We start from the raw sequence: 23,403 nt of genomic DNA, 5'->3' as shown, positions 1-23,403 counted from the left end.
TTACGTGACTGGGACATGTGTTCTGGATGCCACCAAAGTATGACATTTCATACCCTTGTGGCACAGCCTCAAGGGCTCCGTCGCCGGCCCTCTCACCGTGCAGCGATCTACGCGCTGCAGGTCTGTCATGGTGAGAGGCGCAAGAGTTGGCGACGGACCGAGGGAAGTGGCGAGAACTTGTGCTTGCCTATGCCCAATGCTGGGTCGTGACCGTGAAAGTAGAAGAAGAAAGTGGTTCTGATGGCGCCTGACATGCCACCACTCACCTATTTTTTTTCGGTTGATTAATCTGAAATCAATTCTTAAGTTAGTATCTAGATAGAAATGTAAAAAAAATATGCTATCAATCTATTTTTTAATATTAAACATTTCATGGCATCGCTTCAAACTGCGGTAGGTGGTCTGGAGCTGTGTGTGCAAAGCATGCAAGCATCTGTGGGTTTTCTGCCTAAAGCAGTGCATGCGGGTTCGATTCACATGTAGTTTTTTCATATTATTATTATATTCAACTTTTATAGTTAATATGAGGTGACTATTTCCAAAAGCTGATACGTCCACATATGGTCAGAATTTAACCAAAACAATGTACATACATAATATTATGTTATTTTACACAATATACTACTACCGACTCCCGATAAATTTCAAAAGCAACATACAAAAAAAATATTTATTATGACTTACAGAAACCGATGAAACAATATACAGTCGAACTTGGTTATTACGAGGAAGATGGGACCGACTGACTTTTTAAATGAGCGGTCACATAACACAAAAAGTCACAATTCAAACAAAAATACGCAATTAGAATTTTTCGCCGAAACAAGCATGGCATTCATAAACTATAAAAGAAGTTGGTTATTGTAATGAACACTGGTAGGTACCTACTGACTTCAACCATATGCGTGGATATTTTTTCAATATTGTTGGCAAAACAACCAATTAGATGGGTACTTAAGACACTTAACTAGTGTCATAAACGTAATCCAACCCCGGCAGCATCCTGTCCAGTCGGATTTTATTGCTTACGGTCGAAATGTTTTTAAACAATCGACACATTAAACTAATTAACCCATAGCTTACGGGCCGCACAAAATTGTGTTTTTGCTAATTACTTTTCAAATGCAAATTAACACGTTAATTACAAAATTAATTAAAAGGGCCCGTAAGCATTGTGTTAATTAAACCTCGTTACATCCGAGATCTCGCTATATCCATGATCCATGAGCTATAATTTATTCCTTTCGACAATATGTTTGAGACGCATTCTGCATTTTTTTGGACATATAACCGGATAACCTGAAGAGACTGGTGGTTTTGGGTAGCCTCCCGGAAAGGCGAAGCTGAGGAAGAGCGTCAGCGCGGGCAGCTTTCACTGTGCCGTGAGAGAAGAGTATCGAGAGGGGTGGAAAGTCTTGGTCGCTCAAAAGATGACTATTTATTGCAATAGAGAGTTTGTTCGGCTATTAAAAATGGTTCAATTATCCTAATTTCAATATAATACAGAAAAAAGAAACATACATTTACGCTCGAAACACAAAAATGTCGTTTACATCGTGGTAATAGAAATGAAATGTTTTTGAAAATAGACACTTCATAGTATTGAGTACTGACAGGTGTTTTTTGATCTTTTAAAATTGATTATGGAGAGATGGACAAGTGAATTTTGTCGAAATCATGTTGCCCAACTAGATAATTTAACACAACTTTACAAATACAATACATACATGTTTACGTTGTTCGCCGCTACCAAAAAAACAAACTGTTTCATTTATTTTAAATTTATTTACACGTTACTTGCATCAACTGTTGACCATATAGACCCTATGGATGAATTAAATATTATTAAAATCCTACGTGGAGAGCACAATGGGAACAAGTGGAAAATGTTGAAATGTTTTATATACTACATCACAGGGCATCTATTCTATACATAAGGCTGCTATTGAGGGTAGTTTATCATATTATTTATGTGTTGAGGTGGTTAATTGTTACAATAAATTAACCGTCTGAACTGTCAAAAAGTGCTATGTTTTAACAGCACCTCTCTTGGCTGTGTAAACTTTTAGAGCAAGATAGACAGTTTTGACAGCTAACTTATTGTAATAATAATTAATAAATAATTATAGTAACTCAATACATAAATATGATGAACTGCCCTCGATAGCAGCCTTGTGTAGATGCGCAGGCTTGTCTAACTTCAAGTGGGCCATGATTTACTATCCAGTATCACAACTGGCAACTCATTCTTCGACAGAACAAACGTATTATAATTGGCGGACACGAAAGTGTTACAAATTAATCAAAACTCATCTTCCACCGTCACAAAGAGATACTCAATTTCACATACATCAAAAAGTCTTGACCTTCTTCCGGGTACTCATTGTTAAACTATTCTTCGACTGACCAAAGAGCCTACTGTGTGACAGTTAGCGGAACTATGCCTCAGTTTAGAACGGGGATTCCCACCGTCTCTTTCTTTCACATCTGCAGCAGGCCGCGAGTATGGAATATGAATCGAGTAATACGAGGTAACTCAGGGTTCCTCTCGGTGGATTTGAAAATGACGTAAGCTGATTAACAAAATAAAAATAGGAATAGTTAACGTTTCCTCTTCAAAATCTCAATGAAATCATATTATAACTGAATGTAGGTAATTTTTATTTATGTAACCTAAATACAGAAATGAACGGAGAAGCTGAAAACAAATTTGTAACAATTTCACACTTGACTGGACTGAGATTAATCTGCCGTTGTCAGAGTATTGACCAGACTGAGATTAATCTGCCGTTGTCAGAGTATTGACCAGACTGAGAATATTTTTTTACCTCCTACGTAAAAGGTCGGAACTGTGTTTTTGGCTATTTCTAATTAATTGTCATTTATTAAATAGTTTTAAAGTTAATAAAATAACTACCAAAATTTTATAGGCACAAAAAGAACCATTCCAACATTTAAATTAAGTCGTTCATTGCGCACACCGCACCTAGCAATTAACATTATAATTAAATGTGGTAATTTACTCGTCAGCAGTGAATGAGTAACATCGCAACATTACAATCACTCTACTGAAAAGTTACAATTTTGCAGTTCCGACCTTATACTACCCCGTTTACACGTGCATGGATTTACTGCTGACAGTACGTATTATCGCGGCAATAACAAAAAAAATGCAGGTGTAAACACGTATTATCGTGCAAATTGCAAGATTGCATGCACGAATTAAAATAGTTCAGAAGCTTCTAAATTTTCACGCGACAATTGGACCGTGCGATATCTGCGCCTGTGCAGTAAAACAATAGTAGCGAACCAGTCGGTAAAATAACGAGCTACACGGCGCAGAGACTTATTTTGGGGTTGACCGATTTTCACGATCTGTCAAATAGTACCAAACAATGATAACATTGCGTCTCGCTTACTCTTAAAAAATGAGATTGGGGAGACAGTTTAAAATACACACAAGTAAATCCATGCAGATGTACGAGCGCCAATTATGCAAAATTATTAGTGTCCGTTTGTGTCGTCCGCGCTGTCTTATATGGGCACATGCCGTATCAGAATATCAAAGAAAGCTTTGAATGTCCCAGATTGTTACATCAATTCATGAATACTATAGATCTCCCACTGACACAGGCCTTGTGTGCCATAGAAAGCCTTGGGGAGTGGGGCCAACTCTTTGAACAGACTGTTCGACAGCCAGGTCATGATCCTCAGTTACGAGGTCCTGACAAATTATTATACGATTCACCTATATAATTTGTATTTTGTTCGATCCTGGAGGGAGCTCTGGGCCCCGAAAACCCCCCCTGTTGTGCGCCTGGTCTGCTTTGAAACAAACACACATTTTATCTTTATATCTCAATTGCTTTCAATGTGCTCTACCACCGTAGAATGTATGTCCTAGTCTGAATGTAAATAATTTGCATCTATTAAGTAGTACACCTTCAGTTGTAATTAATAATAATTTAGGCATAGCACTAGTTTCGTTAGACGGACTCTGGCGGAGTGTTGACTTCGTCGTCTGGCTTGCTCTCGAGGGAGAATGGCGGGATTCGGCAGTCGAATGTGTAGCCGTCCTCACGTTCCATCCTGAACGTACCCCTGAAAATAATTGACAGTTCATTCCACGAACAGTAATATTAAGATAATGATTAGCTGTCAATTGACCATGCTAGCGTTAATCGCCAAAACTCACAGATTTTTACGCATACCAAACTTATATTAATTATGTATTTAAAAAAAAAGAATGATTTAAATCCTTTTCAAATTGATTCGGTAAAAACCGATCATGAGGCCCAATGACAGAAGTGTAGTGAAACAGTAGTGCATTTAGCAGTGGCGAAGGGTGGAGGTAGGCTATTAAGATCCTACATAAATAGTGCTCACTAAACTTTGTCAGTAAAACGTATTTTTTTTCATTGAACTATCGAAGACTACACATGTGTAGATAGTGTTTGTTAGTTTTTAAAATTCAATTAAACCCTGCTTAATCCAAGCCATAGTAGATAATAGTCAAAAAATTATTGATTTATCTATAAAATATCTAAAATTTTGCCATTAAACCATACACAATTTTAGATATTTTAAAGATAGAAGAATATTTTTTTATCCGTTATGGTTGCGTTTAAGCAGAAAAAAATGAACCAACAATATGTGTAATACGTATTCTTAATCCAATGAAAACAAATAAGTATGAATGAAAAACTGTGCACAATTTTGTCGTATCGTCTAAAGCAGTGTTTCCCACAGTGGGGCGTACGCCCCACCGGTGGGGCATGACGCCTCAGAGGTGGGGCATCACGTTTCAGAGATGAGACACGTCGGCATTTCACATATAAAGGGGAATACTCATCGGTCATACAAAAAAATGCCTGAGATGTACAAAATTGAAATAAACGCAAATTGTACTTAAAATAGAATGAAACCCATTACAATTTCAATAATTATCTAAAAACAAAAACTGTGCAGGAGTATAATTGTATTGTGGTATTTTGTAAGTTTTTCTTTTTTTGCATTTTTAATGCATACATTTTTGCATACTGGCAATACTGATTATCGAAGTTTGAAGTTTGACAGCTACTTCATAATATTATGGCTACAGGTTTGGCCAAGGCCCTGTATTATTTTAGCAAAATGAGTGAACAACCAAAATCAAAAATAAAAAAACGTCAGTATTCGGAGGAATTTTTAAAATTTGGTTTTATACCTGCTGTGCACGACGAATGGCTACCTTTTTGTCTGCTGTGTGAGAAATCCTTTACCAATGAAACGAGGTCGTCTTGAAGCGCATTTGAAGTCGAAACATAGTACTCATATTAATTCAGATATTATTTTATTTCGAAATCTTAAGGAAAAATTTAGAAAACGTGCAACATTAACAAATCTATTTTCTGTCCAAACTGCAAATGTCGATCGTAGTCTTGAGGCTAGTTACCAAATTTCATTGCTCATCGCTAAATGTGGAAAAAACCATACTATAGGAGAGGATCTAATCAAGCCATCAATATCAGCATTTCTTAAAACAACAAGATGACAAACTCGTGAGGGCGATGCCGCTCAGCAACACTACTGTTTGCAGAAGAATAGACAAATTGAGTGAAAACGTTGAAATACAGCTAGTTGAAAAGCTGAAAACACGGAAATTTTCACTACAAATGGATGAATCTACTTTAGAGACAGTGAAGCCGTGTTGCTAGCTTACGTAAGATATATTGATAAGGGGATATTTGCTGAAGAAATGTTATTCTGCAAATCATTAGAAAGCACCACTACCTCTAAAGATATATTTAATAAGCTAAAAGAATATTTAGATGTTAAAAATATAATATCTTGTGCTGCAGATGTGCCCCCAATATGATGGGCAAGAAAAATGGTTGCTTAAAATTAATGAAAGACGAGAATCCAGAAATGACTGTGGTGCATTGTGTTATTCACAGGGAAAACTTGGTGGCTAAACACATTTCACCTGTTCTAAATGAGGTACTAAATTCCGTTATAAAGTGTATCAATACGATTAAAACCAGTGCCAAAAGTGAGCGTCTCTTCAAGTTATTTTGTGAAGAACAAAATGCGGAGTACGTTAGACTGTTACTTCACACTGAAGTAAGATGGCTTTCAAAAGGAAATTCCTTAAAAAGATTTATGGAATTATTCGATATCCTTAGTGATTTTTTAAGCAGCCGACCTGATATGAAGTTTTTGATGACGGTCGACGGTAGAGCATTTGTAAGCTATTTAACAGATATATTTGAAAAGTTAAATATTTTAAATAGGCAACTTCAAGGATCGATGAAAACACTTGTCGATGCAAAAGCAAAGATATTTGCATTCACTACTTTCATTGAATTGTCTAAAAAAAATATTTTAAACAACAATTTTGAAAAATTTGACTGGCTCAAAAAATGTGAAGTGACTGATAATGCTAAACTTGTTATTTTCGACCATCTGCAAACTTTATTAACTGATTTTAAAGAACGATTTGCTGATTTAAAGGAAATAAATTTTCCAGCTTGGTTGACACAACCAATGCTGGTAGATATTTCAAATGAACAACTGTATCAAGAGGAACTTTCAGAAATGCAAAATGATGATTCGATTACAAATTTATTTAATATAAAAGGAATAATGGCATGGATTTGCGAAGAAGCTAACACAAAATATCCTAATATTACTTTGCATGCCAGAAAATTATTATTACCCTTTCCCTCATCTTATTTGGTGGAATGTGGTTTTAGCGCCATAAGCGATTTACTCATTAAAAAACGAAATCGATTGGATATAACTAATAGAGGGGACCTAAGACTGAAATTAACTAAGTTATATCCGGACATAATATTTCTTTGTAGCAATCGTAACTGAATTTCTATGAATTAGGCGTCAAGATGTGTGTGTGTGTTTGTACTAAATTTCAGTATACATTTGTGTTTTATTATTGTTTTAATTTTTATTTTATTCTACTTAATTACATTTTCAATTTGTGTTTTGAAATAATTTCAGTTATAATATATGTATTAGAATAGGTTTTATTTAATTTCATTAGGGGTTCATATGTTTACAAACATATTACAATATGATTTGAAAATTTACCTGCTGTTTTATTAAAAAAAGATGCCGGTGGGGCATTTGACTTTTGAAAAGGCTACGATGGGGCATGGCATGAAGAAGGCTGGGAAACACTGGTCTAAAGTATACCAAAACTATTATGGTTTGGCTTAGACAGGGTTTAATTGATTTTTAAAAAATAACCAACACCATCTGTAAATAAAATTGTGGTCTTAGTTCGATAAAAACAAATACGCATGACTAACAAAGTTTAATATGCACTATCCTCCACCCTCAGCTACTGGTATTTAGTAATAGAAGAGAAACAATCACAAATACCCAGGCTTCGAGAAAATCGCATAAATATATTGTGACCTCACCGAGTCGAACTCGGAGCCCCCGGATGAAAGGTTAGCGCCTTACGCATTGCTCATGGATCTAATAATTTGTAACATTTCAGAAACATACAGGGAACTCAGAAATAATGGGAACTGAAATACCCAATGGGTAAGGCGATAGCAGATAACTGTCTCGAGTAAGGAAGAATCCGGGTTAAACTTACACACGTGTCAAGAATACGTTGTACGTCGAATACTGAAATCTGCTCTCGGTTTATGCATTTACGCTCATTTAATGGTGGTGTATTACACACACTATTGCACGTGCATAATGCGTATTGAATATAGCCTATCGGTATTCTATTTATTATCTGTTCTGTGGAAACATACCTACATAATATGTATAAGAAAAATATTTATACTGAATGGGAATTCAACTCTCAATCATCGCATTTCAGGTGCTGTGCTCTACCAATTAAACTATCGATGGAATGATTTCTAACAATATGCAACTGAGGTGTTATTTCAAATTCTGTTAATTTAATATTATTAGCGACCATCTTTTGAATAAGAAAACTTCTAAAAGTGGATGTTCGTGTACAAGAATGGAGACCTAAGAAAAAGGTTAATATGAGCTATGCTTTGAGAAATATGGTCGTCAACTTTTTAGCGATTCACTAAAGCAAGGGTTTGTTAAACACGTGTAGCTGTGGCTGGTCTTCTAGTAAGTAAATATTCATAACTCACCACATGTGTCCGCTGGGCGCTTGCAAACTGACATGACTACTGTACTGGAAGGCAGGCTGTGCTCGCGAAAGTCTCGGCTCTTGACCCACTACCCCGCGACCCCTCACCGTTTCCAGGGTGCCCGACAGAGAGAATATCCTCCAGTGCCTCTCTCGCAGTTGCACCGACAGCGCTCCTAGGTTTTCCAGCCGGATGCAGTACCGCCACTGGAATGATTTTACGACGTTCGTTAATCATTTTAATGGTAAATTTTTAATATTCATTATAACAAAAACAAAATATACAGTACACTAATTAAGGTTATTATTGAAGAATTTTACTACAAAAGTTTCCTGATGTGACACCTGTCATGGAAAACTGGTTCAGAGACAGCATCGGAATAACGAAAGGGAAAGAGTTGATAGTCGTATTTACCCAGTACACGGCTGTGGTCTGCGATTCCCTGCAGCCCATATAGAAAGGTATGACGGTGACACGGACACCCTCCGTGCTTTCTTTGTGGACATCACTAAGTTCTAACCAGGGGTGATTCTTTTTTTGCCATGCTCTTAACGTTTCTTGAGCTGCGAAAGGGGGATCTGTAATGGAAGTTAGAAAATCCTTAGAAACAAGCAATATAGATTAGAGAATATTTTACATCAATTTGGCTTTCTTCATATTGCAATAATTATACCGACAATCAGAGTTATACCCCGTTTACATGTGCGTGGATTTACTGCTGACAGTACGTATTATCTCGGCCATAACTAGAAAATGCATATGTAAACACGTATTATCATGCAAGTTGCAAGATTGCATGTATCGATCAAAAAAATTCAGAAGCTTCTGAATTTTCACGTAGTAATTGGTAATTGCATGGCGGATGCGCATGTGTAGTAAAATGATATTGGCGAACCAGCCGGAAGAAATATTAACTACACCGCACAGAACATTTTTATGTTTACTGCTACGAACCTGTCCGAATATGTCAAAATCTGTCAAATAGCATCATACAATGACAACATTGCGTCTCGCTTACGCTTGAAGAATGAGAATGGAGACAGTCCTTTTACGTGTAAACAGTTATTATCGCGATAGTTTAAAATACACACTATTGGTGCAAGTACGTATATCCATGCACGTGTACAGGTGGTGTTAAAGAATGTACGGTTTAAAAGAACCTAACGTCCAATCCACCCCATACAGTACCCGGTGCCAGGTGTATCATGATGTGATGCGACACGTCTGCAATTTTTTAGATCCGGGAATACCTAGGAAGCAGTCCTAAGACCGAGGTCGCCACACTCAAATCTGCTTTGACTGAGGTTAATTGTAAACAGCAAGTTTGGACAACCTGACGGGTCCGACAGCTCAGTTGTCCGACATGAATTGCTCTGCCAAGTTTTCATCGCTGCATCTACCGCCATCAGATAAATGGCTCGCTTTCTCATTGCTCATTCATATATAGGCTTCTCTCTGTCCTGTCTCCTTCACTGAGGATGTGGCGTCAGATGAAACTAACTGATGTCTTCCTCTTCACCTGTGTGAAAGTATATACAACACAAACATGGACCCCTCTAAAGCATCCTGCCCCGCACCACACTCGGTCTTAATCAAGCGTATCACGAGGCTCTGCGTTTGTGAAGCATCAACAGTTATTTACGCCTGGGAATGTCTCAGGAGCAGATAACCAAACTGAGATCACCATGCTCTCAAATGAGCTTTGACTGAGTTTACCGAAAGACGTAATTAATAGAAAGTGCAATGGGAAAGAAAGGCACGGACTTAACAGAAATAAATGATTTTAATGATATATAAGATACAAAAAACAAAGCTAAAACAATACGGACAAAACAAAACTATGTGAAAAGATCTTTATGTCCGCAATAAAACTGCAAATTTTTTAAATGTAATATAATTTGCTTTTGTGGCGACCAGGACGGCCAGATAGGCCCAATAGCTGGTTGGACCGACTTAAGCATCTCTTCCCTCTCAGAGCACATTCTCGGACATTCCCAGAGAATGTGGCTGGCATCCTGTATATACAGTACAAAATAAACTACCAACCTCTCTCTGGGCAGTGGGAGAGGAACTTATCGAAAAGTTCATGCTGAACCGGTGCCCGTTCCTCGCTGGCGTAGGGCAGGATGTCCTCGTGGGCGACATAATCCAAGCCGGGGATGGCGTACAGGCTACGGGATGACTCCTGACCGCCGAGGAAAGTTACCGCCTCTGTTTGAGCACGCTGTAACCAAACAACACATTCAGATTGCAGAGAGGCACCGTTACTAGAAAGTATCCCAGATAGCATATTGATGGACACGAAAAACATGATGCAATAGTCACATATTAGTTGTATACAATCAAAAGCGGAACTAGCCATAACTATTAAAATTACACAATGGAAATTGGTAAATGTAAATACTCTTCAGTCTGCAGATGTCTTTAGCTTGAAATAGACCTCTCCCATTTGACACATCCAGTTCTGTGGTCTCTGCTTTCCTCATAGTCCAGCAGCTATTCTGATGTCATCTATCTGTTTGGTAGTGGGTTTTCACATACTGTCTCATTCGAGTCCTTCCATACCATCATTTTACAACTACAGTCTTTACCATCGCAAATCCTTTCGACTGACTCGTCTCACTTCCACTCAAGTCTAACGATGCGATAAACAATATCATTTTGATCATATCCCTCAAAAGAAATTTGTATTAATGGGATTTCAACCCGCAGTTTGCCAGTAACTAACTCCCATTAATAAAATCGTTTAAAAGTATTTCAGAACATAAATTAATTTATAAAAGTATTATAAAAAGAATAGGGAAAACAAAAAATTAACATCACAATATGTATAGACTAAGGTTAGATGCATATAATATCGGCATAATGTTAAATTGAAGTAGCGTCGAAAGCCTGGCAGCTGCAAAAATCTTAATTAGTGAGGCATTTCCCGATAATTCTTAAAATATTTTTAACTGACGATGGTAGATGTAAGAATACTGAGCAATATAACACAATAGTTAACATAAAAATTAAAAATTTTAACGTTTGATGTGGTAAACTGTATTAATTAACGCATGGCGGATAAAGTATGCCTACAGTGTCTTCTTTTTCTGGCATGGCAATAAAAATTTGTATATTATCAAGATGGAATTTGTTCACATTTTAAATGGCACAGATCAGACATATTTAACAGTGCTAGGGTCGTATGCATGAGATTCCCAAAAACATTATAGGCTATATACTGCACGTTTGTATGCATGAGTACAAACGTAATTCGTTGTTTAGTGACTAGTAGATAATGGCAATCTTATAAAATTATATTCCTCGATCAATAATTCAAAATTTAAATGTGTCTGAAAGTGTGCGAACGGTACCATATAAATTTAATAATTATAAATGAATAATTATGAACATTAAATAATTTATTAGTTATTTTATCACATTTATTTTATAATTCTACTGTACGAAAGGATAAAATATTGCCAGTAAACATTTCCATTTGGTGGCAATACTGAATACATACATATTATTATGACTAACTTCACTTCAATTATGAGATGTCAAAACAGAATAAGAATAAATGACAGAAATGCAAATGGATTTATATAATAATATGTAATGATCTCTGTATAATATCATTTATACCATTCACCGTATGACACTAATAATGTATCCAGTGTATTTGAGAGTTGTGCCTGTTTATTACAGTTATCTTACCATAATTAACTAGGTAGGTAGGTACCATAATATTTTGAAGAATGCTTCCAATTGCATATTTTAATGGTAGATACAGAAGTATTTACCTATTTTTGCAGTCGTTAAGCGGATATATTTTATCGTAATCTTACGTAAATCCATCTTATCTCTCCATGAGAAATATTGCGCATTATAATCGAAATAGGTACGAGGCATTGTATCAGTTACCTACTAAAATGACATTTGAAAGTGACAGATGAAGCAGCCATTTTGAATGGCGTGTGACGTCCGATTGCTCACGTCACAAACAGTGCTATATGATGGAAAATCGGTTAAATAGCTTATAAAGAATTTGGGAATCTCATACATACGGCCCCTAGTCTTTCATATTAGTGTATATAATCGATGCTCAAAATGATTTTCTTTTGTTGGAAATAAGTAAATGAAATTAAAAACTATTTATGGTCAAAATGTGTCAAATTTTAGGTTATTATTGCGGTACACGCACATTTTAAAAATGAATTTCTGATCATCGGAAAAATGGCTAATTAGTGATTAGTGACATTCTATGCATCTTGGCCTAAGTGTACTTACTGATTATTTTTGTCATACATAAAAATATTGTACATACATACTAAACTATACAATATATTAGACTCTGTTATGCATTTATAAATCAACCAATGTCTCTTTAAGAAATAAGTTATAAATGTCATCTGATAAGAAACCACCAACAGGCAAATACATTGATCGAATTTAGTTTTTAGAGGAATTGTGTTGGTTGGTACAAATTTAAAATGGACAAAACTTTAACACTAATAATGAGGTTTGTAGGATTAAACGAGTACAAGAGGCAAACATGTAAACACCACAAACCATAGAGGTACAAACCCATTTATGCATGAAACAGGATTCAAACATGTATTCTTTCGACCATGTCCGATCCTAATAGGATCATATGGGCCTCCACAGAGTGGAGGTTTGTATTAACAGATTTTTGTTTTTACGAGAAATGGATGTCAGCCACTTGCTCAATCTATCAGGTCGATACTCTGACTCATACACAAATTGAAAAACAATATGTGCACTTGCCAGACCCAGGAATCGAACCTAGGACCCACGACGCTATAGGCCGACGCTTAATCGGCCTGCGCAGCCATCGTGGGAGTTCAAACATGTATATAACTACTTTATAATATGAAAAGTTAAAAGCATTGGATTAAATCCATGGATTACACCCACGGTGGCCGCGCGGCTTAAGCGTTGGAATATCACGCCGTGGGTCTCAGGTTCGAATCCTGGGTCTGGCAAGTACACATATTGTTTTTCAATTTGTGTGAGTATGGACCTAATAGGTTGAGCAAGTGGCTGACATCCATTTCTCGTAAAAAAATAAAAATCTGTTAATACAAACCTCTACTCTGTGGAGGCCCATATGATCCTATTAGGATCGGACATGGTAGGAAAAAAAAAATCCATGTATGCCATGAATATATTAATAAGTCGAAAAACATCAATTCTCAGGGCAGCTATTTGTAAGGGTGGTTTTCAGTGGTAAATCAGCATTTTTTGTGATAAATCAGGAATATTTTTAAATTTTAGATTGTTGAGAATTTACAAACATTTTACTAAAATTTAAAAACATATAATCTGAAATATGACGGAAACCCAAACGTACAAACAGCAGATTGACATTTTTCAACTTAACAATATATTCACGCCATCCACGGCTATATATCCCGTGATATAATATAAAATATTATTATTTTCATATCAACGTATTTAATTTAAATATTTTGGCCTGACTTGTCCTCGTTCAGAATACTAATAAAAATAAAGAAATATAAACAATAAAAAGCTTCGAATAGTAATAATGGATCATATAAGACCTCTTTTCTAAAATTTTGAAGACAGTTATGTAGAATTTACGATGACATATTTATTTTTGAAGTCGATTTACTCAACTTGGTCACCTGTGTATATTTTGTATTCGTTCAACATTCAGCATCTCAAATACCTTCACTTTTTCACAACATATGTTAATTCACTATTCCCTCTGTCCCTATCAGTGCGAATGAGAAAATACCATTGACACTAATTTGTCATTTTACAACAAATTGTCAGTTTGGCAAAAACGTTTCTTGATCTATAAATACATAACGTCGTCAATGAAACATATTAATCAAGAGACATAATGAAACATGGACATGACCGAAGCTGTGCTTTCTGCATTGTGCTGATTATTAAAGTATTGTCAGCGAAAGTTTAGTTTTGCATCCCGCAATTGAAATTCAATAAATAAGACATACCGGCATATTACATCACAGCGGTGAGGTTACATGTAAATTGTACGTAAAACATTTCACCGTGGCACAGTTCGCAGTGAGCATTCTTATCGGAAAGAGATTAGATTATTAGATTCAATATGAACATTAATTCAATTTTCATTGCTGATTTTGGCAAAATTCATGAATTTAAGAATGAAAACCAAACCTAACCTAACAAATAATCCAGTATAATATCGGCTATTTTCAAAATTTGTTTGCTGCTGGCTTCCTGTAAAGTGTAAACCGACAAAAACCGTGATTTATGTCAGTACTATACGACCCAAAGAGGTTGGACGGTTGTAATATACGACCATATATTTCCGATACAACATTTCACGGTGAAGTGTGATACGGCGAACTGTATATGTACAAGTTTCCGGACACGCATTGGTGAAGGGTGCCTGAAAATGCCGAAAGGTGCAATCTTGGTTACAACAATGACTCAAATGGAATAGTACAAAACTCAAATTAATTAGAATATACGTTATTTTTGACATTTTGTAAAAAAAATCAAGGCTATTCATTGGTTGGCCTATTAATATTGGGTAGTATGTAGCCAATGAGATGTCGGTTGATTGGTATGGAGCAGTTTGCAGCCAATGAGGTTATTTATTGTTATGGGCTAGGTGAGTATAAACTGAAAATGTATGATTTTCGCATGTAAAGCCGTCTCCACAAGCGCAATGAAAATTTTCAAATCTCATTGGTCATATTAACCATGGCGCGTTATTTATTGAATTTCAGTTTGAGGTCAGCGGACTGTTACTTAAATTTTGGTTCAATGAAATAATTTCAAGGTGGCGCATTAAAAATATTTGTTGAAAACAGTTGTTTCTTAGTTTTGTTAAAAGTATTGTAAAAAGACATAAATAAATGGCTATATTCACAGACGTGCAATGATTCCTGGTTGATTTGAAGAAATTCATAAATTGCTCATTTTTAGTTGATTTTAAGAACCTTTCTTACACAACAAATGTGATCTGAGTATTAAACAAGTACAAGTGTTGGCATATAGCATCATGGGTCCCAGAGGTTCGAATCCTGGGTCTGGCAAGTACACATATTGTTTTTCAATTTGTGTATGTGTCAGAGAATTTACTTAATAGGTTGACCAAGTGGCTGATATCCATTTCTAGTAAAAACAAAATCTGTTAATATAAACCTCCTCACTGTGGAGACCCACATGATCCTATTGGGATTGGACATGGTCGGAAAAGTACAAGCGACATATAATTAAAAAATATATTCAAATACTTGACTGCTTTGTATGAAAAATTATAACCATGTTATTTCTAACATTAAATTACAGTCAATGAAATTTTGTGTATAAAATTATGTTATTTTCATATCAATGTATATACTTTGAATGTTTGGCTTGATTTATTCTCCTTTAAACACTAAATGCAAACAATTTTAATGAAATATCATTTTCATATCGCAATTATGGATCATTTTAATAATTATGACAACAGCAATGTGGAATTTACAATTGCATATTTAACTCCGAAGTCGAATTACTCAACTAGAATACCACACAAGTAATCCCTCATTCTCTGATACATATCGTCGCCGTAGATGTCAAGGGAGCCAAGCCACAAATTTGGCGAAAATGAGTAAAGTACACAAAAGCATTTTAAAATCATCAAAGATGCAGTGGTCAATGGATTTAAGCCACAAAACTCTTTTGACTACATTTTTTGTACGTTTCAATATTCAGTGGTCAAGAGATATAACACACATAACTTCTAAGATACTATTTTTTTTAGTTATTTGTACAAAATAATAAAAAGATAACACCACAAAGTATATTCTATGTTGAAAGTTTCACCGTTATATCTTTAAAAACAAAAAAGTTCAATAAAAAAATATTACTTTTCTTTGTCACACAAAATCTTTGAGTGCCTGTTTCTCAGCAATATGATTTTGTGGACGGGCTCCCTTGACATCTACGGTGAAGAATTATGTATCTTCATTTTTTACAAAATATGGTAGTTTAGTATTCCCTTAGTCCCTATCTACTGAGAAGTGGACAAAATATCAAAATTGGGCCATATTGATTTGGTATAATAAAATTATAAAAATATAGATCAAGCAACATTTTCAGTCCAAGGTGGAAGCCTTGCACCAAAATTCTAGACTACTAATAATAGAGGGAATAATATGAACTTTTTGTATTACAACACAAATTGAAATTGACTCCAGTGCATCTATTCTATACACAAGGCGGCTATTGAGGGTAGTTTATTATATTTATGAATTGAGGTGGTTAATTGTTACAATAAGTTAATCATCTATGTATGCTTTTCCAATTAATTATGCCCGTAGCTTGAAGATGTTTTCAAATTATGTATATTCATTATATAGAATTTTACGTTCTCAAATCTTGTGTCTTATTCATTGAATAAAAAAAAATAGTTTATTAGTTGTAATTGTTACAATAAGTGCTATGTTTTAACAGCACCTTTCTTGGCTGTGTTAAGTTTTAGAGTGAGATAGACAGTTTTGAGAGTTTAGACGGCTAATTTATTGTAGCAATTATAATACCTGAATACATAAACATGATAAATTACTCTCGATAGCCGCCTTGTGCATAGAATAAATGCGCAGAACTTTTTTTAGTATAGTTTAATTGGTAACTATAGTAAAATTAATATTCTTTCCAATGATATTGAGCTAAGTACATCGAACTGCAGCACTGAATGCATTGTTTGGCTATTAACTATAACTAATTACTGTTATGTGTGATCTGCTCTAAACAATCTAAATAACAATAGTTCATTCTATTCATAACTTCTTTTAAGCTCATGATATTTTGAGGCGATTTTATCTTGGCACGCTACTGGTAAATAAATCTCAAAACGTAATTGCACAGTTCACATATGAAAATATTATATCCAACTGAAAGCGAGCAATCTTTGAATGACTTCAATTCATCCAGGAAGCATCAATGGATGGGTTTATCATGAACACAAAAAAATGTTGACAACGATAATTTATTAAAAGGTAGTCTTGTTAAGTGGAATTAATATTGACACAAAGACATTCATATAAGTTGTGGGTTACCTTCTTTTTCCAGTCAGGACGCATGTCAACGGTGGCATGTATGAAAAAATTTTAATTTAATATCTTTTAAGACGTAAAAGCAATTACACCCTAAAACTAATAATCTACCATAATCATAATGGAATGACGACAATAGTAGCTATAGATAAAATAAACCAATCGGCAGAATATAATATATTTATCAATATTTATACCAAGTAGATGATATCCCAAATAGTAATAATTTTCCTGAAATTTAATAAAATAATTTTAAAAGGCCTAACCTAAGTATAAAATATTTTTATTTAGAACAAAACACAATATAGAAAATAGTAATTGTTTTAATTAAAATATAGCTTCCAGAAAGTAAATAATGTTAAATTGTTTATTAACGGACATAAGACATACTATCTATGGGTTAGTGCACACATGAGTTGCCTGGAGTCATAACTCACATATTCCAAAAATTGAGTTTTGAGATAATCGCAAAAAAACAGCAAAGCACTGTTTTTTGTAGGATTAGAAGAAAAGTATTGAACCCCCTTGATTATTAATGGGTGAGTGAGTCGACTTACATTATTTTAAAAATATATATAATACTCCTAAGGCTGCAAACACACAGCTCACTATGAGAAATATAGCTCACTGTTTGGTTAGGTTAGGTTATTATTCATTGAAAAATTTCACATGGTCAATGATTTTCACATGGTTTAAACAAAGTGACTTTTGATAGCCATTTATTTTTCTTTATATGTATAGATTAATTGAGGCGTCTAATTACAAAAAGCGACAAGTCCACAATTCAATATTTTCGGGAAACAACGTTTTTATGTTTCAAGCTTCAATTATTTGTTTTAACGTGAGATTATTTTTTCTGTTGTATTTTATGTCGAAATTAGAACCAAATGGCAATTTGTTTCAACCGATAAACTCTTAAATGTAAGAAATATAGGCAAAATAAAATTGGACGTGGCGCTATTTGTACCTCACTTTTTAATTTATATAAGGCACATATTTCCGTGGCACTGTCACGAGTTTACCAGATGGTACAGTATGGGAGACGCCCTTTTCAATATTGAACGTTCCCTTATTGAAACACGCACAAAATCAACTAAGCTTTAAATAATATGAAACACGGACTTGGCGCTTTTTGTAATAAATCGAGACTTAAAATATTTTTTTTCGTAGGGTTATGTCGCGTTTTGGAATTTATAGATCAATACATATTGTGTAAAATTATACAAAGAATACGTGCGTATTTTTTTCTCGATTTTGACCAAATGTGGACTTATCGCTTTTTGGAATTAGACGCCTCAATTATTATTAATGCCTTCACTTGGTATATTTAACTCAGAAATGACAAAATTGCAAAATGTCAGTTATGACTTTAGACGACTCATATACAGTATGTCCAGTTTTTACCGAATTTGAATCTCAATCGAGGATGTTGCATCTTCATCCAGATGCTGGAAAACTGGACGCACAAATCTATGCACTAGCCTGTCGATATATTAACATTCGCTGGACTACATTATTAGCAATTATGAGGATTCCGGAAGGTTAAACATGATTGATAAAATCAACAGAGGTAAGTACTCCACAAAAATATATGTAAGTCGGTAATAAGGTTTAAATCAAAGATGTTGAATCTTCTGTGCAGAGCCTTCTGCGATTTCACTATAAAAATCGTTGAAGCAAGTTCTAATTCTCAGAGGTCCTATTTTTTGCCTGGTTTTGTGTTTAGGCTTTATCTCTATGGAAAGAGGTTTTCTTCAATATCTTTGGTTTAAATTGATTTTTATTCAATGCGACCCTATAATATAATATAGGCGCTATTAATTAATGGAACACAAATTATTTTGTCATACTTTGTATTTTGCATTACGTATTTATAGACCAAGCAACACTTTCACTGAACTGAGCATTAGGGCCATACTTAACTCATCTAATGGCCATCTAATGCTGACACAACAGCAGTGCCATCAGCACTGTAAGGATTGTTATATTATGATTAAGTAGTGTATTTAAAGCTTTTAATGCTAGCGGAATTTCAAACCGTGAAAAACAACATTCTGTCTTGTTTAGGTATGCATTACATGATTATTTAACTCTGCATCTGTGTCAAAAAACAACTAATTTTCTTACGGCTTTATGCATAGTCATACTAATGTAAAGTGGGCTCATGCATTATGTGGAACTTGGACTGGGAATGAGGCTAACATTTCATAATAATTCCCATTTCAACTAACAGATAGACCCACTTTTAAGTAGGCGGTACTGACTTGTTCGCCCCCGGCTGTGACGTTTCGTAGACATTACTAACTTGTGTACAATATTATAATGCCTTCACTATCTTCCCTATGATTTGCTGTGATTGAAGTACAGTAGAACCTCGATATTACGGACTAATGCGGTATTCGTTAAAGCCGAAAGTCTATTATATAAAAATACAAACCAAATCCTGTTTATTCGTCTTCGGATGATATAACCAGACACACCCGCTGTACAGTGATGTTAATGTTCGATGTCTACGCACTGGATTTTGATAATCCTGCTTTGGAAAAAGAATCAAGTTTTGTTTGTACTTTTGAAGTCTACTGCTTTTATAATCAATTATGAAAATGCGCGTAATATAGTTGAATTTCGTTATGTGATGAATAGTCAATAAATGTTATTAGATCGTCTAGATGCGATCTTATCACTTTGTATTCTAATGGATTCAAGCTCTGTACTCTTAGAATTCACGATTTACACCTCTTGAGTGTAGTATTTTTATTTTTATTGTTTATACAGAATAATGATCTATTATTAGGTTGTGAGGATTTATTATAATAGTATGCTATGGAGTGTATTGTTATTAATAAGATAGGGTTTTTACTAATTAGGTTTTTTACTGACACTTCAACTATTCATAATTTGTTTATTGTATTTTTTGTGACCTCTGACTAGATAGGTAAGTAGGTAGGTACATGTATAACATTAACAGGTGTTTATAACAATTTTCGACCAGATATTTTTACCGTTATTTCCGAAGTCCATTATATCGAGTTTCTACTGTATGAAGATTTTCACAGAACTTTCAGCATTGACAGTATACAACATTTTGAAACAATTAAAGCGTCAAGAATTATTACAACGGCAAGCATTACCCGTACCATAAATGGGAAGTACTTCTATATTATTATTTCAGTATTGACAGTGCTCAACTTGGAGGACACAACAATCAACATTGAATTGTCAACTTTTTCTAATAGCGCCTGTACACACGCATGGAATTACTGTCGGCAATTGTGCTTATTTTAAACTGTCATGACAATAACTGTTTACACGTAAAAGTGCTGACTGTCTCTCCAATCTCATTCTTCAAGAGTAAGCGAGACGCGAGGATGTCATTTTATACTACTATCTGACAGGTCGTATTGAAAATTGGACCTCAAAATGAGTAGTTCATTTTTTTACCGGCATGTTCTCTATCGCTTTACTGCGCAGGCGGAGATCGAAAATAATCTTAATTGCGCGCAATAAATCATCACAATTTGGAATCTTCCAATCTTGTTTGATTTATGCACGCAATCTTGCCAACTGCAGGATAACTGTTGACAATAATTTTGTTGGGTCTTCCAAGTTATGTGAAGTATAATATTTTAATCAATCAGTCTAATTTGGTACTCTTAACTTACTGCCGAGTTGTTTTTGTGTTGTACGCTTGTACCGATATATTAAAAAAACTAATTGTATTAATTTGTAAGCAAACAATTCTTTGTTGTCGACCAGACTATGGAAGAGAATTTGAAATGTACATGTTCGGTAGCAATTTAATTGTTAAAAATGATTAATAATCATTGTCTATGCTCGCACAAAATGCAACAATTATCGAGATCAAAACTTATTAACATTAAGGCATCTTACGTTGTGTAAAAGTTAGTAATGCATATTGACTGTTTAATCTAGAAACCGGCTAACTCCATTTGGGCAAATTATTCAGGAAGGAGAAAAAACTTAATAATTTTACTATCGAGCAGAATTTAACAATTCCTAAAAGGCACTTTTCACAAATGAAGGGGTTATCGCAAGACAATGATCATCATCATCAGGGGCGCGTCAACCCGGTGTGGGTCCTGGCCTTCTCCAACAGCCCCCTCCACCTGTCCCTATCCAGTGTGGCCGCTTTCCAATTTGGTCCAAATCGTATTTCCTTAAAGCGTTTGCCAGGTTGTCTGAGTTTAGTGTCCGGTTTTCGAGGCTGTTGTTGTGGTTTCGTAACAATGTGTTTTTTTTTACGGGATGAGGTTGTTAGCCCCACGCCCAACCCCCTTTTCGGAGGGCCATTTCTTCCTTCTCCGTTAGCCCTGACTACACCTTCCACCAGGGTTGACTATCTGATCTTGGGTGTAGTTGCTCAGGTTTCCAGGGTTCACCACGTGGAGTTAGAGATAGGAATTGAGTAGGAGAGGCTATGCGACACTATCAGGATACAGTGTCGTGCGGTACGCATGCACTACCCCGTTAAACCCAAGTCAAGACAATGATATGCCACATAATTATGAATTTGTTGATTTTGAATAAAACCAATTCCCAGGGCATAGACTCACTTTTTAAAAAAATATTTATGATCAATACGTAGTTCTTACAAATTCAAATTTTGCTATAAAAATGGTTATAACAATAATATGATATGCCATGCCAGTCAAAATTGATATCGGTCAGTAATCCACGCCGTCTGCTTCAAACAGAATAACGTCGCTTAAGAAACAACACCGTGTAAGTCCCCATTTGGCGGTTTTAAGTTTTGAATAAAATTCGGTAGGTAAAAAAATCCTACACCGTATTCCTTCTATGGAAAAATTCTTTTTGAATGAAAAAATATTTTTTTTTTTAACTAAATACAAAAAAAGTAAGTTAAAAGGTATCAATTTTCAATTTTTTGAGACGTTTTTTGTTTCCCCTGAAAATTTTAATTAATTGACTTCCGCGGTGTTGTTTCTTAAGCGACGATAATTAGATGTGAGATATATCAAACATTTTAATGAGGATAGGAATTTTCCTGTTACAATAGTGAACGAACAAGAACATTAAATTGCTCATATCTCCAAACTATGTTTCTGTGGCAATATTCTTGTGGCATTCTTGCAATAACCCCTTCAAATAAGCTGCACTACGATTTAATATACTATTTTAGCCTCCCTTTTATATATAAAGAGCGGAGTTGTTCCATTTACGACCTTGGAAATTTGGCACCAGCAGTAGGGTGTTTTGTGTGATGAACAATACTTAACATATTTATTTATAGGTTTAGAATTTTGAAATTTTGTGTGAGCATAGAAAACATGCTTTATAACAAAATGCCATCAAAATCTCATTTAGGGTCAAAAGTGCAGTTAGCTGATTTGCGGATTAAGCAGTTGATAAGTATGCGTCAGTTGTCCCTGAAAGTATACTAACAGGCGGCGTTCATAATTTATGTCACTTGATCTGTAAATATATAACGCAATACTAATAATATTATAAGATCAAATTCCCGTTAAATTGAATACACAATGAAACAATTAAAAAAACTTACGATAAACGGACCATCTCTTGAATCAATTAATACTTGATAAAATGTGTGAGTTCTCCCTTTGACTTCCTTGCCAACGTTCGAGAGGCTATCGTCGCCTTGCTTCTCCGCATTTATCTCCTTTTTATTCGGAACGTCCCTGTCGTAGACCCTCGCGAGCCAAGGAAACAGTACTACACCTCTGTAGCCGAAAACTTTGTGCAGAATCAACTGTCCGGTCTCGTATTTGCCAGAAGCTTTCGGAGTTTCCAATTTTCCCACTTCGGCTAATCTAAAAACAACATCATACGCATTATAATAGTATATAATCGTACACAAACTTATGGATGCAATGATATTAATAGGTTATGAAACACGTCAAATATTCCGAGGTTTTTGGAGTATATTGAAGAGATTTACCTCGCATAGCTGGCAATTTGAGTGAAGAGGATTTTCGACGACAACCCTTTGACTGCCCCGTTATACAAACATTTTCCCAACAACTCCATAATTCAATTTATTTATGTCATTTTTGTATTATTCCATTGCTCGTACGTGAGAAAGATGTCAGATGAAGAAGTGGAATGTTGCCATACAATATATAAATTAAATATTACCTAATCTCAAATTAATTAATACTTTATAACATAAAATCCATCACCTTCACAAATGCCTTTTTTTAAATCATTTTTAT

At 35.0% G+C, this 23,403-nt stretch overlaps 1 protein-coding gene across 2 annotated transcripts; it reads right to left on the bottom strand.

Annotated features, from left to right (window-relative positions):
- Positions 1-1,280: 1,280 nt before the first annotated feature.
- POLDIP2 (DNA polymerase delta interacting protein 2) lies at positions 1,281-23,295 on the bottom strand. 2 transcript variants are annotated; one of them, XR_015071184.1, is made up of 7 exons: positions 23,130-23,295; positions 22,734-23,001; positions 10,173-10,350; positions 8,541-8,704; positions 8,127-8,332; positions 3,827-4,101; positions 1,281-1,942 (listed from the first exon to the last, which is right to left on the bottom strand). XR_015071184.1 is itself a non-coding variant. In XM_085950562.1 (6 exons), the coding sequence occupies exons 1-6, from the start codon at positions 23,216-23,218 to the stop codon at positions 3,987-3,989; spliced, it is 1,020 nt and encodes a 339-aa protein (XP_085806688.1). In that variant the 5' UTR covers positions 23,219-23,295; the 3' UTR covers positions 2,754-3,986. The 2 variants fall into 2 exon arrangements, 1 of the variants encoding a protein (XP_085806688.1); XM_085950562.1 differs by lacking the exon at positions 1,281-1,942 and having other exon boundaries at positions 2,754-4,101.
- Between the last annotated feature and the right edge of the window lie 108 nt (positions 23,296-23,403).

The sequence above is a fragment of the Rhyacophila brunnea genome, unplaced genomic scaffold (assembly GCF_057557595.1).
Source record: "Rhyacophila brunnea isolate RB1 unplaced genomic scaffold, BYU_Rbru_1.0 scaffold_23, whole genome shotgun sequence".
Classification (NCBI taxonomy): Eukaryota; Metazoa; Arthropoda; class Insecta; order Trichoptera; family Rhyacophilidae; genus Rhyacophila; species Rhyacophila brunnea.
This window is presented reverse-complemented; position numbering and strand designations above follow the sequence as displayed.

Excerpts from the sequence above, each read along its gene's own strand:
- POLDIP2 (XM_085950562.1), bottom strand. The coding sequence starts at position 23,218 with ATGGAGTTGTTGGGAAAATGTTTGTATAACGGGGCAGTCAAAGGGTTG. Across the intron at positions 8,705-10,172 it reads CTCCCACTGCCCAGAGAGAG|ATCCCCCTTTCGCAGCTCAA; the intron begins GTTGGTAGTTTA and ends CTTCCATTACAG. Across the intron at positions 4,102-8,126 it reads GCGCCCAGCGGACACATGTG|GGGTACGTTCAGGATGGAAC; the intron begins GTGAGTTATGAA and ends AATTATTTTCAG.